The 17,309-nt window shown below is 40.7% G+C and overlaps 1 protein-coding gene across 4 annotated transcripts in view; it reads right to left on the bottom strand.

Moving 5' to 3' along the window:
• Positions 1 to 2,424: 2,424 nt before the first annotated feature.
• The window catches only part of c9orf72 (C9orf72-SMCR8 complex subunit), a 65,974-nt gene continuing 51,089 nt past the window's right edge, over positions 2,425 to 17,309 (bottom strand). For all 4 annotated transcript variants that reach the window (XM_055865114.1, XM_055865115.1, XM_055865117.1 and 1 more), the window contains exons 2-10: positions 10,430 to 10,886; positions 10,172 to 10,267; positions 7,999 to 8,063; positions 7,203 to 7,275; positions 6,788 to 6,904; positions 6,225 to 6,460; positions 5,977 to 6,034; positions 5,743 to 5,852; positions 2,425 to 5,626 (exon numbers count right to left, since the gene is read on the bottom strand). In XM_055865114.1, coding sequence (XP_055721089.1) covers positions 5,440 to 5,626; positions 5,743 to 5,852; positions 5,977 to 6,034; positions 6,225 to 6,460; positions 6,788 to 6,904; positions 7,203 to 7,275; positions 7,999 to 8,063; positions 10,172 to 10,267; positions 10,430 to 10,886 — 1,399 coding nt within the window. In that variant the 3' untranslated portion in view covers positions 2,425 to 5,439. The remainder of the gene's footprint in view (positions 5,627 to 5,742; positions 5,853 to 5,976; positions 6,035 to 6,224; positions 6,461 to 6,787; positions 6,905 to 7,202; positions 7,276 to 7,998; positions 8,064 to 10,171; positions 10,268 to 10,429; positions 10,887 to 17,309) is intronic.

Below are 17,309 nucleotides of genomic sequence, written 5' to 3' on the forward strand. Positions count from 1 at the left end.
CATACATCAGCTATCAGGTGGATAGGTAAGGAGTGATATACTGTATGTACATTAGGAATGAGGGGGATGATTAGGTGGCTACGTTGGGAATTTAGTCATGACACCAGGGTGAACATCCCAATGTTGTAGTGGCGGGTATAATCAGGTATAACCGCTTATTTTTCAGTGTCGCCACTGATACTTATCAAAGTAGTGAAGGTATACGCGTATCAATCAATAGGACTGATAGAACAGATCGCAATGTTTAGCTTAACATAAACTATTATATCTTAATTTTAGGCGCAGAAATGTACACACGGCAGTAGGCCTAAACGTGAACGTTCCAAAGTGCAAATTGCGGGAAAATACCATTCTAAAATTCGCACCGCAAATGCAAGTGGTTTCATGGACAGAGATGGAAATATCCGTTAGAAAGAGGGGGGATTTAAAGATGCTACAACTATCAGGGGTTGCTAATATGATTAGGATAATGCCTTTGGCTGCTAGACAATGAAATAAAGTTGAAATTAAACCAATAGAACAGGGGAACGCATATGAGTGAGTCTTTATACAAATAATTGCCTCCACGTTTCTATGGTGGGATTTTGGCTATAGGCTATTTTTAAGTAAGGTAAGACATGCCTCATAAAATGAAGTAAAACATCCAGGTTTCAAACAATTAAACAATTCAAACAGGAAAACTTTAGCGATACGGTAGGCCTAACCGTCTTCTGCTTGATGGTAGCCCATGCCCATGTCAGAATGATATCATGATGATTATTTGAATCAATCCAGTGGCCATTCCTTTTGCAAACTCCATCTCATGCTACAGAAACACCACTAATCAAACAATAGTGCTAGGTGCCTGCACACTTGAATTAAAGGGTAACTACTCAACAAAAACGGGTCTCCTGGTGAGTTTTAAGAATTATTATGGGCTTAAAAAATACAATCGAGTTTTTCTTTTGAAAAAAAAAGGTGTGACTTTCAGAATGAAAACAGAAACTTGTGAATTTCTGAAACAGTTTGTTTCAATAGTTGGCCTACTTTTAGCCTACTGCAGAGTACAGCTTGTGTTGGCCTGACTGTGAAAGACCAATAGGAGATTTATCATTTTAAGTCATTCAGAGTGTATGTCACTGTTTCTCATATAATTACAAAAAAAAAAAAAATCCTTCGCCAAGGGAGCTGTATTTTTTTCAGCTAAATGTAACTATACCCACTTCTCCAGGCACCCCTACTCTTACAATAAGAGCCATGGGATTTTGAATGACCACAGAGTCAGGACACCTGTTTTAACATCCCATCCGAAAGACGGCACCCTAAGCAAGGCAATGTTCCCAAATGTAATAAAAGTTTGAAATGATTGTTTTAGTCAAATATTACATATGTTTAGGCTTCTTGCGGGCAATCTGGCCTCCCGGCTATCTGCTCAAGAAAAAATTGTCCCGCGGCTGAATCTAGTTGATGATCCCTGATCTAATGCATTTATGTATAAAATGTTTGATCATACAATCACAAATGTCTTTTTACATTGTCTTATGTAATGTACTGTATACAGCACATTTGGAAAGTATTCAGACCCCTTGACTTTTTTCTTGATGTTTCTACAACTTGATTGGAGTCCACCTGTGGTAAATTCAATTGATTGGACATTATTTGGAAAGGCACACACCTGTCTATATAAGGTCCCACAGTTGACAGTGCATATCAGAGCAAAAATGCTGTGTTGATGTTTTTCAGAGGCAGGGACTAGGAGATTAGTCAGGATCGAGGGAAAGCTGAACGTAGCAAAGTACAGAGAGATCCTTGATGAAAACCTCCTCCAGAGCGCTCAGGACCTCAGACTGGGGCGAAGGTTCACCTTCCAACAGGACAACAACCCTAAGCACACAGCCAAGACAATGCAGGAGTGGCTTCGGGACAAGTCTCGGAATGTTCTTGAGTGGCCCAGCCAGAGCACGGACTTGAACCCGATCGAACATCTCCGGAGAGACCTGAAAATAGCTTTGCAGCAACCCTCCCCAATCAACCTGACATAGCTTGAGGCTCTGTGGAGAAGAATTGGAGAAACTCCCCAATTACAGGTGTGCCAAGTTTGTAGCGTCATTCCCAAGAAGACGTGAGGATGTAATCACTGCCAAAGGTGCTTCAACAAAGTACTGAGTAAAGGGTCTGAATTCTTATGTAAATGTGATATCAGTTTATTTTTTAATTAGCAACAATTTAAAAAAAAAACTTTTTGCTTTGTCATTATGGGGTATTGTATGTAGATTGAGGATTTCTTTTTGTAATCTATTTTAGAATAAGGCTGTAATGTAAATGTGGAAAGTCAAGAGGTCTGAATACTTTCCGAATGGATTGTAAATCATTTAGACATCGTTTCTATGCACATTCTGTAAGACCAGTAAATGTGTAAACTAATTGTAGTAAATATGCATACCATTTTGTATTGACACATTTATTTATTATCATTATGGATGCATTGACAAATGTTAGAATACAATTTGAACACTGCATCAGCATGAAGGCCAGTGGGGTGAACAATATTAAGTTCTCATTGGCATACGCCATAAACCACATCTGCCAATGAAAGTTTGTGAGAAAATAAGTTAAGGCCACTTGAGTCAAAGTTGATAAGTCAAAGATGCTATACGATAAAACATTAAACATTAAGATGCATTTAGAATCATCAATGGCAACTATATGATGACAAGTATGGCAAGACATGATACCGATATGATATGGCCTGGTGTATCACATTATACCTCATAAGTTACGTTAATAATTCATTCTATAACCATCAAGATGTACATGTGAAAAACAATTACTAAAAACTACCTGTCTCTTGTCAACAATCAGCATGCATGCTCAGACCTACAGTATATATCCATAATTGCAATGTGCTCAAATTCAAGACTACAGACCATATCTCATGCAAATGGTTCATTATAACAAAACCAGAGGGTGTGTTGACCATACATGCATCAGATGAAGTTGTCCCTCTTGTAATGATCATTTTGCCAACCTAAAGCTCTACAATAGGCTACCATGTAAGCATGAAGTATTGGCACTGCAAAGGGCAATTATACCTCATAAGTTACGTTAATAATTCATTCTATAACCATCAAGATGTACATGTGAAAAACAATTACTAAAAACTACCTGTCTCTTGTCAACAATCAGCATGCATGCTCAGACCTACAGTATATATCCATAATTGCAATGTGCTCAAATTCAAGACTACAGACCATATCTCATGCAAATGGTTCATTATAACAAAACCAGAGGGCGTGTTGACCATACATGCATCAGATGAAGTTGTCCCTCTTGTAATTATCATTTTGCCAACCTAAAGCTCTACAATAGGCTACCATGTAAGCATGAAGTATTGGCACTGCAAAGGGCAATTATGGTTCATAACCTAGACATGGCTGTTCTAGTCTGTCAGTCAACAGAAAGACTACATTAACTCTGGATTTCCACCATGTAATTAAACATGTTGTACAATCAGTGTGCTAACATTGATATGAAAGGTATCCAAACATTCAAGTTTCACAAATAAAGTGAAGTAATGTAAAGTCAAGTGCTTGTTGTACCAAACAGACACTGAAGACACCAGACTCACGCTTTCAATAAGACATTGAGTGTTTGGACTTCAAATAGGACAGAGATCCTCCAAAAATTCAACATCTGAAATGTGGACCTTTGGAAATTCTGTATTGTTTTTGCACATTTCAAACACTGTTTAGTGGACAGAAAATGTCTCCCTAATAAAAGGCAGCTTTTGGACAAATCACATGTAAATGTCTTACCCATTTCAAGACATGATAGTTAAGTTTTATTAGTCTTATGTACAGGATACGCATGGTATACGTCAAGGTTATTATAGTTTTGTGATTTAATATTAGTTATTTCTATTGTTTGTTTTTAATTTGAAATTCAGTTTAGTTTGTTAAATCAGACTTGGTTTACTTGTTTTTATTTAGTTTAATAAAAACAATTCTATTGTCTTTAGTTTTAGGGACAGAAAGCAGCCTGTGTGTAGGAGGCCAGGAGCCATGTGTGTTGTAGGTCTATAGCTATAGTCTAGTCTATTGTAGGTCTATAGGGGGGGGGGGGCAGTAATACATAAGGGGATAGGCTTTGAATCATGATGGCTTCTGTGAGAGCATGGGCAGCGCAACTGAGGCCACCTCCCATATTGAAATAGTACATTTTCTTCTTAACAAGTAAACTTCATTGGCTGATCCCACCCGATGACCCAGCTATCATGACTCCAACCGATTCATCAAGAGGGATCAAGTCTATGGCCCAGGACCGAGTTTGGGAAACCCTACACTAGAGGCCTCCATAAAACTCCATGCCCAGGAGATAGGTTTGGTTAGGTTTAAATTATAAATCAATCCTAATGTGACTTGGATTTAAAAGGATAAACACCAAGACTGGTGCAAGAAATATGGTGGAAGGAAACTCTTGCCCATGTTAACACAAATCCAATGCTTTTTTAAATTTAGTAAATATAAGAATCAAGTACCTTTACCTGACAGAAAGGAAAAAACAAATGAAGTCATGGCACATTTGACATGCTATGTTTATGTAATATTAAACATGTATCACTGACTAAGCCCTTCAAATAGGTTAATAAAAATGGCTGCAACAGCAAAAACATAAAAACAGTTCAAAGCCAGCCAGCTTGTGTGTGTGTTTCTGGTCCACCAAACAAGATCTTCTGGTTCATTCTCAAGAAGACTGCGTTCCAGAGAGGTGGTCGTTCGGTTTCTCAAGCCTGATGACAGTTGCCCACGGACAAAGAATATCCTCTCCACGAACTCTTGGGATGCAGGGGCAGAAACCAGATCCAGTGCCACAGCTTAGGATAAACAGCCATCCTTGCCGGAGGTGACTTTCTCATCCTCTCCCCCAGTAGTAGTAGATTGCAAGTGAGAAGGCACAGCACCCCATCAGACAGTGACTGGCTGTCAGTCTGAAGTTTGTCGTTGTAGATTGTGAACGGCTCCAACTTCACAAGCTGTTCTAGCTTAGCCCAGTCCGGCTCTGCGCTCACCCTCAGATTTCTTCCCTGTTAGCTAGTGATAGCAATGCACAAACTAAGCCTATTTGAAACCTCGGCATCTACTGGCAGTACTTACCCACCATATTCAGAAGCTCAAAAACCCCATTAGAAAAAAAGGTTACATCGTATTAGATTTGTTTAGAAGGGGGAAGAAAAAAAATCATTTATGATGGCTTCTATTTTTTTTTAGTTAGTTTTGCAGTCAATTATACGTTTCAGCATGTTTATTTGTTTACTATATTGTTTTACAATTTTAATTTACTATAATAACCTTGGTATACACCGTCCAATTAAATGCTTACTTGCAGGTTCCTTATTGACAATGCTACAATAATAAGAAATAATTAAAGATAAGAAACAGACATAAGTCATGAGGATAAGAGTCAAAAACTCATGAGCACATCTCGCTCCTGTACACTGGTGTAGAATGGCTTCCCAAATACAAAGGAGTGCAGTCCAGCCCTCAGCTTCTCAGCAAAAGCCATGACAATATTCAGGTCACCTTCCACCATCAGGTCGAGGTCTGTCTTCAAGCTGCGCAAGGAGCGGAAAGGCTTCTTTCCCTTTTGCCTGAGAGTGGGGAATACAAACATAAAAAAAGTTGTATTACACGGTGTCCTGCTGTGCTGGGACAAAAGTCCTATTGAAACCAATTACATCTGCTTCCATAGCGGGAGGCAACTTACGTTTCATCTTCAATGTATTTGAGTAGCGTGAGAGCCTTCCTGTGAAGGATCAGCAAGAACTGGGCTAAGTAAGTACTTCGCAGATTGAGGCCTGGCTTCAGCATGAACACCTGAGAACAAAACCGAGAATCAACTATTATTGTTGGCCCTGATAAGCCAACAAAAGGCCGACATATGAGGAGACCATTTTTCAGCACCACAAATATTGTTGCTTCCTTTTTTCTGGTGTCTTACCTCATCTATAAATAACTTCACCAGAGTGTCTTTATGCATAACGTCCTGAAAAATATTTCTGAGAAAGGAGTGGAGCTTTTAGTGGTCATAAAAACAGAATAACATCCACATCTTTCATGAATGTTAATGTAAACAAGACAAACTGTTTATACATATGAAATAAATCAATCAATGCTGTTAGGCATCTAAATAAACACAGGCAATTCCAATCTAATTGGAATAACAGAACAGGAGAGAAGAAAGCATACAGGTTGGGGGTGAAGGACTCATCGGTGTGAATGACAGCGTCGGGGGCGATGTCATCCTCGCTGGCCGCCTTCCAGAGCGTGCTGAGCTCCGAGCGCATGTAGAGGCGCTGGTTGTACGTGTGCTCATGGCAGGGTGGCATCTGCTTCACCGTGTTGATGTCCACGTCGATGTGCGTGGTCGGGTAGGGCGAGTACAGCACCTGGCGGAAGGGCAAGACGAAGCTGCCAGTGGAGTCCTTGGTTTGGAGAAAGGAGGGGGAGAGTAATGAGGGGATTCACAATGCCAAACTAGCAGTCTGTTAAGCTATGACCTTTTGTTCATTTTTTGAGGCCTTGGTTTGAAATAAAATACTTACTTTGCATGACTATTAATTTGCATGCACTTACAATGGGATAATAAAGATGTGAGAAAACAAAATTAAGTAACCCTCATTGAACACATTGGACCGAAGATCGCTTTTAGTGCGTTAGTGCTAAAAATAAATATATACAAAAATTGCCTGCACATCCACTGGCTCTCCAGGACCAGCATTAGAGAACTGTAATTTAGAGTGGCGTGGTACCTTGAGGAGGCCTTGTACAAACAGTCCTGTGTCGTACTTGAAAGAGGAGTCAGCTTTACAGAGCCGAGAGCACTTCCTCTCAGCAGGGGTGAGGAAAAGGCTCAGTGTTCGCACTATCTAGAGCACAAGAAAACACAAATAAATATCAAAGTGGAATTCCTCACAACACATCCGCATTTTAGTGAGGGAGAGAGGATTTGGAGGAGAGTGTGGGTGTGTGCGCGTGTTAACCTGTAATGTCAGATTTTGTATGCTGCAATTTTTTTGTAGATACACAATAACATATGCAGACACGCCTGTGTATAGAATTTTTTTATACAACTACTGTGTGCATGAGTGTGAATACATATGCTGATACATACATACATTGGCTGCTGTATGTGTTAAGCACAGAGTATTGGCAGCCTGTCAGTACCTTGTTGACTTTGTCTGGGTTGCTTCCGACCACCATGGAGCAGCCACACGTTTGGAGATGAGAACTGATTGCCCTGAGAGACGGAGGCAATTTCATTGGTGTGTATTTTTTATTAATGCCAAGGATGAGGAATAGTCACTTGATATTAATTTAGCATAATGAGAACATGAGCAACATTAAAATGTATTAAAATATGTCCACGTGTTTGTCAAAAAAATATGACTTTAATATAGGTCTCTAAAGTGACATAAGTGTTTCCTGGCTACTGCAAGAACACTTAAAAGCTGAGTAAAGAAATTATGACTTGCAGTGCATTTGTCATCTCCACAGGCAGTTAAGATAATGATGTTTAGACAGATTTGTCAGGAGGTGCATAACTGCATTCCCCTGATAACTACAATCTCATCACAAATATAGTGTGCAAGGTAAGCAATGTGTACCTAATGGACCTGCCCAGTTTGGATAAAACGGAGAGAAAAGCTGTTAACCTGGAAGAGAGTGAAACATTTTTTTAACCCTGTGACTATCCCACAAAAAGAAAAGCAGGGGCACTCAAGGTTGTTTCTTGATAATGTGCAGGGTTTTCCACTTGTTGGCAACATTAGTTAATAGAGATTACTTATCAGTCTCAGAGCTCAATTTAGTCAACACTGCATTGCAGTATTTATAATTTTCCTATGGTTAAATAGTCACAGAATGGTACTGTAAAAAAAAAAAAAAAACAGGTAGACAACTTACAGGCAGATGCTTCCAATTTTCAGAATGAAGCAGATAGGCCTACAATAAAAGTGCTTACTTATGCAGGAAATCTTCATGGCAGCTGTCTCCAATGTCGTCATCATTTAGGATGGTGTCCTTGATCTAACACAGATGGAACAAAGAGTTCTTTGGTGAAATAGTCCTCAACATGAAGGACAAGATAAAAATGTTTGCCTACTGTAACTGTAGTGAGACAGAGTAGTTATTGCCCGAATTTGAGTAGTCTAATCCTCAAATTATTGTGGAATTGTGTGTGACTTGGCACATTTTTACATCTCATTGATGAACATCAAAATGATAATTAAAGCTTCAGTGGAGCCTCAGTGGTTAGAACTTTCAGCTTTCTTTTCCACAGAAATTGTGGAGGCTTTGAAGTTTTAGTTTAATTTTCAACTGGGGTTTTTGCCTGGTAATGAAAGCTGTGCATGACTTAACATATCAGTGAAACTAGTTGGATATCATTCTTGGATACCCATGTGATAATGTGACAGTGAACTGCAGGCATAATAGTCTCCTTCTCATGGACATACAGTGGGGTCAGAAATGATTGACAGCTTTGATAAAGATGAGCAAAAATGACGATAAAAAATAAATACACAATAGCTAAAAACGTGTATGCTCAAAAAAGGGGGGGGGGGGGAATATATTATTTTATACTAACATAATTGCTCAGAAAAGAGATTGTTTTACAAGTAATAATCTTTCTCAAAAAGGTATGGGTAAAAATGATTGACACCCGTTTTCAATACCTCACATTGCGAGGATAACAGCACTGAGCCTTTTTCCTAAAATCTTTTATGAGTTGGAGAACACATTGGGAGGGATCTTAGACCATTCATCCATACAGAATTCTTCCAGATCCTTGATATCCTTCGGTCCAAGCGTATGAACTACCTTCTTCAACTAAAAACATGGGGGTTTCAAGACCTGAGATAACTATGGTTAACTATTCTTTGTGGAAAGTAACTATTTTTCCAGGGGAACAACTACTTGAATATAGATCCCAAAAAAATAACTACTTTTTAAAACAATTTGAATACACATCTGAGAAAGTATTACTTTTTAAAACAATTTGAATACAGATCTGAGAAAACTACTACTTGATATAACTACTTGGAGATTGGGTGGTGGCTGTTTTAATCTGGCTTTGGCCAGATCAGTTTTTTGGTCTGGAGCAGCAAGAGCTGCTGGAGCGGCAGGTAGAGTAGTGGTTAGAGCGTTGGGCCAGTAACCGAAAGGTTGCTGTATCAAATCCCCGAGCTGCTGTTCTGCCCCTGAACAAGGCAGTTAACCCACTGTTCCTAGGCTGTCATTGAAAATAAGAATTTGTTCTTAACTGACTTGCCTAGTTAAATAAAAGGTAAATGAAAAATATTTAAATTTAAAAAAGAAATTAAAAAAAAAAAGCTGACATGCACTGGGAGGGATATCAAACCCACACTGGACAGGAACCTACCGGATGTTACTTGGCTGTAGACCTAAGGACAATACTGTTGGATTTCTGTTTTCTTTTGTTGGATATGCCGGTAAACAGCTTAGATGTCCGGTAGCAGAGAGGGACCGGAAGACCCGTGTAGAAAGGCTCAAAGACGAGCTAGGTGGGGTTTGGTTTTATTGCTACCCAGCGCCGTGGCGCATTCTGTTGTTTCGTTCCCTGAATAAAAGTCCTGGGTCATTTCCCTGGAGAAAGGTCCATTTTGGTCTACGCTTGTGTTATTTCACACTCTCATCAGTCGTTGGCCAGCCCCCCTGCCCAGGTCTGCTTGAAAACCTGTTGAAGAGGACAGTCAGTCCATAAGCCCAGATGTAGGATATCAAGGATCTGGAAGGAGAAGTGGTCTAAGATCCATCCCAATGTGTTCTCCAACTCAAAGCATTTTAGAAAAAGGCTGTGTCATTATCCTTGCAAGGTGAAATATTGAAGACAGGGGTGTCAATAGTTGAGGACAACAAAATCTCAGAAATTGTATTAGTAAAAAAAAAAAAAAAAAACTTTTATAGAATATAGCTAAGAATATAGCTAAGTATTTGAATTATTAATTTTATTCAGTAATTTTTGCTAATCTTTATCAAGGTTGTCAATTTCAGACCCCGCTAACTTTTAAAAAGCAAAGTTGTAACATAAATGGGTCTGCAGAGTAGTGAGCTTTACTGTATTTTTTGCACGATGAAAGTGTTGCCAAATGTGCACAATGGCTTCTGATACTCACGTCTATGTCCTCTGGGACACTGTGTGTCTTCATGGAGGACAGCAGCTCCATGATGGGGACAATCTCTGATGTCAGCACAGAAATTATGTTGTAGCCCTGCATGTCAATGACAAATACCGGCATGGCAGGCTAGGTGATTCAGGTGATAGTACTGGGCTATAATGATAGTCAATTTCACCAGTGATGGATTGAGAAACACTGCCTTAAGGGGATGGCCTAGTAGGGGATAGACTTGGAACGTAAAATCTGAACACTTACTTTCTGCATCCAGATGCGTCCCTTGCGGATTATGTGTTTGAGCCTCTCCACACAGACAGTGTGCAGGGGCAGGTAGAAGGCCAGCTCTGTCTGTGGAAGAATAATGGACAGGGCACACGTGTTCTTGTCACCCTTCAGCTCGCCGTCAAAGATCAGCGAGACAATGATGACACCCTTCTCAGCTAGGACAAAGAACTTGACGTCCACCGCTCCACACTCGGCACTGCGCAGAATCTCCCCGTTCAGCGTGTGATTGGCCAGGAAGGTGACTTCACCGTCACTCAGCAACAGCGGCTGCTCACACCTGGGAGCCCAGATGTGGCGCACCCGTGGGCCCAGGATGTTGTCCCAGTAGGCAAAGGTGGCGGCGAGGAGAGGGCATTCTCCTTCGACAGTCACCTCTGTCTTAGCCACTGCGGGCGACTGAGGTGGGCCAGAAGACATGTTGTTACTGTACCTGGGGGTGGGTTGGAAGACCAGAAAGGTGGAATGTAGATCACGCCTGGCTGGTAGAATGATACATCTATTTATTGTTCAAGCTATCTTATAGGAAGAGAAAATAGATGTCAGACAAATAGAGTACATCCCACAAACTAACAATATTGAACTGTTGCACCTTCATAAATACAAATCTCCATTAAAAACATAGTGTATAAGTCCACACAAGACATAATACTTTTTAACAATCTAAAATAAAATAAAAATTGGTGTGTATTTTCCAGTGTTGTGTTCAGGAGCAAATCGAGTCTGAGTCAAGACCATGATTGTAAATTGTCAAATCACCATAATAAGAGTTCAAAATGTCCAGTATTTCTGTGTTCATATTTCAGAACATATGGATTCTTTAGACATTCAGAATAGTGAAACAATGCATGCTGAGGGAAAATAGAGCCACTCTATTAATTAATAATTATTATAATAATAAATGATGTTCTGATTTAATCTCTTTAGTTTTGTTGGAAAGGGTTAACACTAAAGAGAGAAAAAATATCCAATTAGGATTTTTCTGTGCTGGTCTCTGGGGAGATAAATCTAGCTATCCAAGTCAGCCATTGGCTAAGACATCAGAAGCTAGATAAAAAGGCATCTGCCATTCAAATCAAATCAAATTTTATTTGTCACATGTGCCAAATACAACAGGTGTAGTAGACCTTAAGTGAAATGCTCAACTGTATTAGGTAACATTTTTGGAGTGACAGTGGAATCAACCAATCACATTGACTTAATAAGTGGGACCGTTTTTACAAAAACTTCTGCCTTCTTGAAGGCCAATAGGTCACTGTGCAATAGCGCGCAGTAGTTTTCCCACGGTCTAGCTAGCTAGTTTGCAGCAGGTGTTATCAAAGAGGATGTTGTTGCTAATTTGTTAGCTTCTCCCTTTTCAAGAATAACTTTCAACAAGAAGTTAAGTTTCAAATGATCATCATCTGGTGAGTGGAACTGGATTTTTTACTGCAGCATGCTTGCCTTTGAAAATAACGTGTGTGCGTGTGAAACATTGTTGCATTTAAAGTGGAACGGACAGCATTTTAGCAATATGAAACCTTACTCAAATCTGTTCATATACACCCCCAGAAAGAAGGACACTTTAAAATGGTCTGACAAGCGACCACTTAGTCATTTTCATAAATTCTTAGAATGTTTGGGAAGGCATTTGTGAAAATGCTATAGCAATATAGAGTGGGAAAGTGGCCGTGCATTTGAACAATTGATAGACACTGCAGCAAATAAAACCGAATAAAAACACTCAGACCGGTGCGCTGTAGCCAATCAGAGCGACAGTAGACCTTTACAAACAAGCCATTTGCCACCCGTGGCTACCATCATTCACTTTGAACTGGACTGTGTGTTTACAGGCAGTTGAACAGCGCGACTTTAGATCATTAGAACGCATTCGCCAAAAGCCACAAAATAAACCCGAATGGATTTCTGCAAATATGTAAACACCACAGGAGTCCTCTTACATTTTGGAACTTTACAGTCCTATTGACCAAACAACCACGAAAAGGTAGACTCTCTCTCCCTCAGTTATGAGCAAGATAAGCTCAAATCTAATGAAGGAACATTAGATAAACACTCAAACTTTTTCGGCTAGTTGGCCGTAAAAATTGCACTGATAAACCATAGGGAATTGTAACCTACTCTTCCTTCTGTAGCTTGCCTGCCAATGCATGCTTGTCCCCAAACTAACTGGCTAAAGTTGGCTAGCTTGCTACTCCCAGACACAAATGAGAACACCTCACTCTGACCATTTTACTCGGCGCAGTAGAGCTGCTTACATGTAATCTACAGCGTTCTTGATTAACTAACTTTTTTCCCCCTACGTTTACTGATATCGGTCATATTCAGCAGGTGTTCCGCATTCATAAATTCATCAGTTCTGCGCTCTGGCACACAGACGAGAGTGCTCTGAAATTGAAGTAGATGGCCAGAGTGAATTTGCAAACGCAAGAGATATGCTTACTGTATAATAGTTGTACAAATTCTTGCTAGCTAACCAAATGAAACCTGCTTCTCTAGCGGTGTATAGCCACCAAAAAACAATGAGGGGGAAAAAAGTCAGTCACTCACCCACTTCTCCAATGGCATGTCATCCTCCTAGCTAACATTAGGCTCCGTGTTTTTAGCGTGCTACATAAATAGATACATTAGCCTATTAGCCACATTATGACTGACTTGTGACCATTGCTAGTTTGAATGTATTGACATTCCCAGCCTTGGTTACATTTGTCAGTTTTTGTCCAGAATATTGAGTCATTGAAACAGTGCATCCGAATGGAGGCAGCAAACAATGTACCAGGCCAGATGTAATTTACAACCTGATAAAAATACTTTTTGGACTACCAAGAAATGTATTGATGAATTATATTAATCATGCATTGAACTGTATTCTGCCAACAATGTTCTGCCAACAATGCCTTAGCGTATGCCATGGAAGGTTGAGTCAAATAGAACCTATTTTTAAAACCTCTTGACTGATATTATTGTCTGTTTGTTTCATATCAGCAAAGCAATTGAAAGGCTGTCAGTTTCACTTTAAGTCACTGGTTACTTTGTGTGCTAACTGTTTCATGCAACGGGAGTAATAGTTGTACATTTTGATTGGGAAACGCTTAATGGCTGTTTTTGTATTCTTATGATTGGGATCTACTGGCTTATTATGTCCGAGTTCATGGACTGCTTATCCTTTAACATCATACTGTGTGTGTGTGACTGCTGTCTTTCCATCGGCCCTATACAGTGGTGTAGTGGTGCCTGGAGAAGTGGGTATACTCAAATTTTGCCAAAAAGTTCCCAAATGGCCCACGCAGCTAAAGGCACCCTGTGTGAAAATCTAGTTTGTTATGGTTTTCCAGATTCCCCCCCCCCCCCCAAAAAGTACACTTTATTTAATAGAAAATACAATTTTGATGGTCTAAGTCCACAACAATGCTGAAAACACATACATCTGATTGGGTGGGCCTGTCAGGGTCTGGCTCCCCATTGGGTGGGCCTCATCGGCTGGATAACCTACGCGGAAGATTAAACTACCAACGGGACATTCAAAACTAATAGATTGTTTCACGGAGTCATGGCTGAACGACGACATTATCAACATACAGCTGGCTGGTTATGCGCTGTATCAGCAGGATAGAACAGTGGCGTCTGATAAGACAAGGGGCGGCAGACTATGTATTTTTGTAATTAACAGCTGGTGCACGATACCTAAGAAAGTCTTGAGGTTTTGCTCGCCTGAGGTAGTGTGGTCTACAGCTTATCATGAAATACTCTATCTACCTAGAGAGTTTCTGTACTTTTCATAGCTGTCTACATACCACCACAGACTGAGTCTGGCACTAAGACCGCACTCAATGAGCTGTAACGCTCACGCAAAGGCGGCGCACCTAGTGGCCGGGGACTTTAATGCAGGGAAACTTAAAGCGGTCTTACCAAATGTAAATTAAGTTATCTTGTTATTAACACTTTATTCTAGCTAGCTATGTGTAGGTAGCTATCAAGTAAACTAAATGATAGTGTCAGAGGAAGGCCCTGAAAATTGTCAAAGACTCCAGCCACCCTAGTCATAGACTGTTCTCTCTGCTACTGCAACGCAAGCGGTAACGGAGCGCCATGTCTGGGTCCAAGAGGCTTCTAAACAGCTTCTATCCCCAAGCCATAAAACTCCTGAACATTTAATCAAATGGCTACCCAGACTATTTGCATTGCCCCCCACCCCCTCTTTTACACCACTGCGACTATGTTTATTATCTATGCATAGTCACTTTAATAACTACCTAAATGTACATATTACCTCGACTAACCACTGCCCCCGCACATTGACTCTGTACCGGTATCCCCCTGTATAGTCTCGCTATTGTTATTTTACTGCTGCTCTTTAATTACTTGTTACTTTTATTTCTATATATATATATATATATATATATATATATATTTTTTTTTTTTAAACCACATTGTTGATTAGGGGCTCATAAGGTCTAGCTACACCTGTTGTATTCAGCACATGTAACTAATAAAATGTGATTTGATTTATTGCGCTGAAAGTAGGCTGAGTGTGCGGCGTGCATGTTAATATATTTCACACGGGGTGCGATTGTGTAGGCTACTTTGTGCATGATTTCTCTATTGTAATACATAATTGACATGTCCTATACCGCCACTACACTACATTCATACGCATCAGTAGGGACTAAGTAGTGTGTATAAGCAATGTTGACTGTATTTTCTAAATCACGAACCTGTCACACTCTGAAGGACTATTGGTTCAATACTGCGCAAACATTAAGATTTGTTAAGATATTCATGTTTCAAGAAAGGAATATATACAGTACCAGTCAAAAAAGTTGCCACACTTACACATTCAAGAACCGCATGTGTGGTTCTGACCGTGATGCATGTAGGTGGTGTGCATTTGCTGGTGACACAGTTGGTGATTTATTTATAATTCAAGGCACACTTTCCCAGCATGTCTACCACAGCATTCTGCAGCAATACGCCATCCCATCTGGTTTGCACTTAATGGGACTATCATTTGTTTTTCAACAGGAAAATGACCCAACAACACCTCCAGGCTGTGTAAGGGCTATTTGACCAAGAATGAGAGTGATGCATCAGATGACCTAGTTAAATAAAGATTAAGTAAAAAATAAATAAAACCCGGCTTCCACAATCTCCCGACCTCAACCCAATTGAGATGGTTTGGGATGAGTTGGACCGCAGAGTGAAGGAAAAGCAGCCAACAAGTGCTCAGCATGTGGGAACTCCAAGCATTCCAGGTGAAGCTGGTTGAGAGAAAGGGTGGCTACTTTGAAGAATCTCAAATAAATTATATTTTGATTTGTTTAAATTTTTTTGGTTACGACATGATTCCATGTGTTATTTCATAGTTTTGTTGTCTAAACAATTATTCTACAATGTAGAAAATAGTAAAAATAAAGAAAAACCCTTGAATGTGTAGGTGTTTACAAACCTTTGACTGGTACTAATACACTGCTCAAAAAAATAAAGGGAACACTAAAATAACACATCCTAGATCTGAATGAATGAAATATTCTTATTAAATACTTTTTTCTTTACATAGTTGAATGTGCTGACAACAAAATCACACAAATGATCAATGGAAATCAAATGTATCAACCCATGGAGGTCTGGATTTGGAGTCACACTCAAAATTAAAGTGGAAAACCACACTACAGGCTGATCCAACTTTGATGTAATGTCCTTAAAACAAGTCAAAATGAGGCTCAGTAGTGTGTGTGGCCTCCACGTGCCTGTATGACCTCCCTACAACGCCTGGGCATGCTCCTGATGAGGTGGCAGATGGTCTCCTGAGGGATCTCCTCCCAGACCTGGACTAAAGCATCCGCCAACTCCTGGACAGTCTGTGGTGCAACGTGGCGTTGGTGGATGGAGCGAGACATGATGTCCCAGATGTGCTCAATTGGATTCAGGTCTGGGGAACGTAGCATCAATGCCTTCCTCTTGCAGGAACTGCTGACACACTCCAGCCACATGAGGTCTAGCATTGTCTTGCATTAGGAGGAACCCAGGGCCAACGGCACCAGCATATGGTCTCACAAGGGGTCTGAGGATCCCGTGTTTCCAAAGAAATGCCTGACCCACTGCCAAACCGGTCATGCTGGAGGATGTTGCAGGCAGCAGAACGTTCTCCACGGCATCTCCAGACTGTCACATGTGCTCAGTGTGAACCTGCTTTCATCTGTGAAGAACACAGGGCGCCAGTGGCGAATTTGCCAAACGTTTCTTGGTGTTCTCTGGCAAATGCCAAACGTCCTGCACGGTGTTGGGCTGTAGTAAGCACAACCCCCACCTGTGGACGTCTGGCCCTCATACCACCCTCATGGAGTCTGTTTCTGACCGTTTGAGCAGACACATGCACATTTGTGGCCTGCTGGAGGTCATTTTGCAGGGCTCTGGCAGTGGTCCTCCTTGCACAAAGGCAGAGGTAGCGGTCCTGCTGCTGGGTTGTTGCCCTCCTACGGCCTCCTCCACATCTCCTGATGTACTGGCCTGTGTCCTGGTAGCGCCTCCATGCTCTGGACACTACGCTGACAGACACAGCAAACCTTTTTGCCACAGCTCGCATTGATGTGCCATCCTGGATGAGCTGCACTACCTGAGCCACTTGTGTGGGTTGTAGACTTCGTCTCATGCTACCACTAGAGGGAAAGCACCGCCAGCATTCAAAAGTGACCAAAACATCAGCCAGGAAGCATAGGAACTGAGAAGTGGTCTGTGGTCACCACCTGCAGAACCACTCCTTTATTGGGGGTGTCTTGCTAATTGCCTATAATTTCCACCTGTTGTCTATTCCATTTGAACAGCATGTGAAATTTATTGTCAATCAGTGTTGCTTCCTAAG

This window comes from Salvelinus fontinalis, chromosome 16, assembly GCF_029448725.1.
Source record: "Salvelinus fontinalis isolate EN_2023a chromosome 16, ASM2944872v1, whole genome shotgun sequence".
Taxonomy (NCBI): Eukaryota; Metazoa; Chordata; class Actinopteri; order Salmoniformes; family Salmonidae; genus Salvelinus; species Salvelinus fontinalis.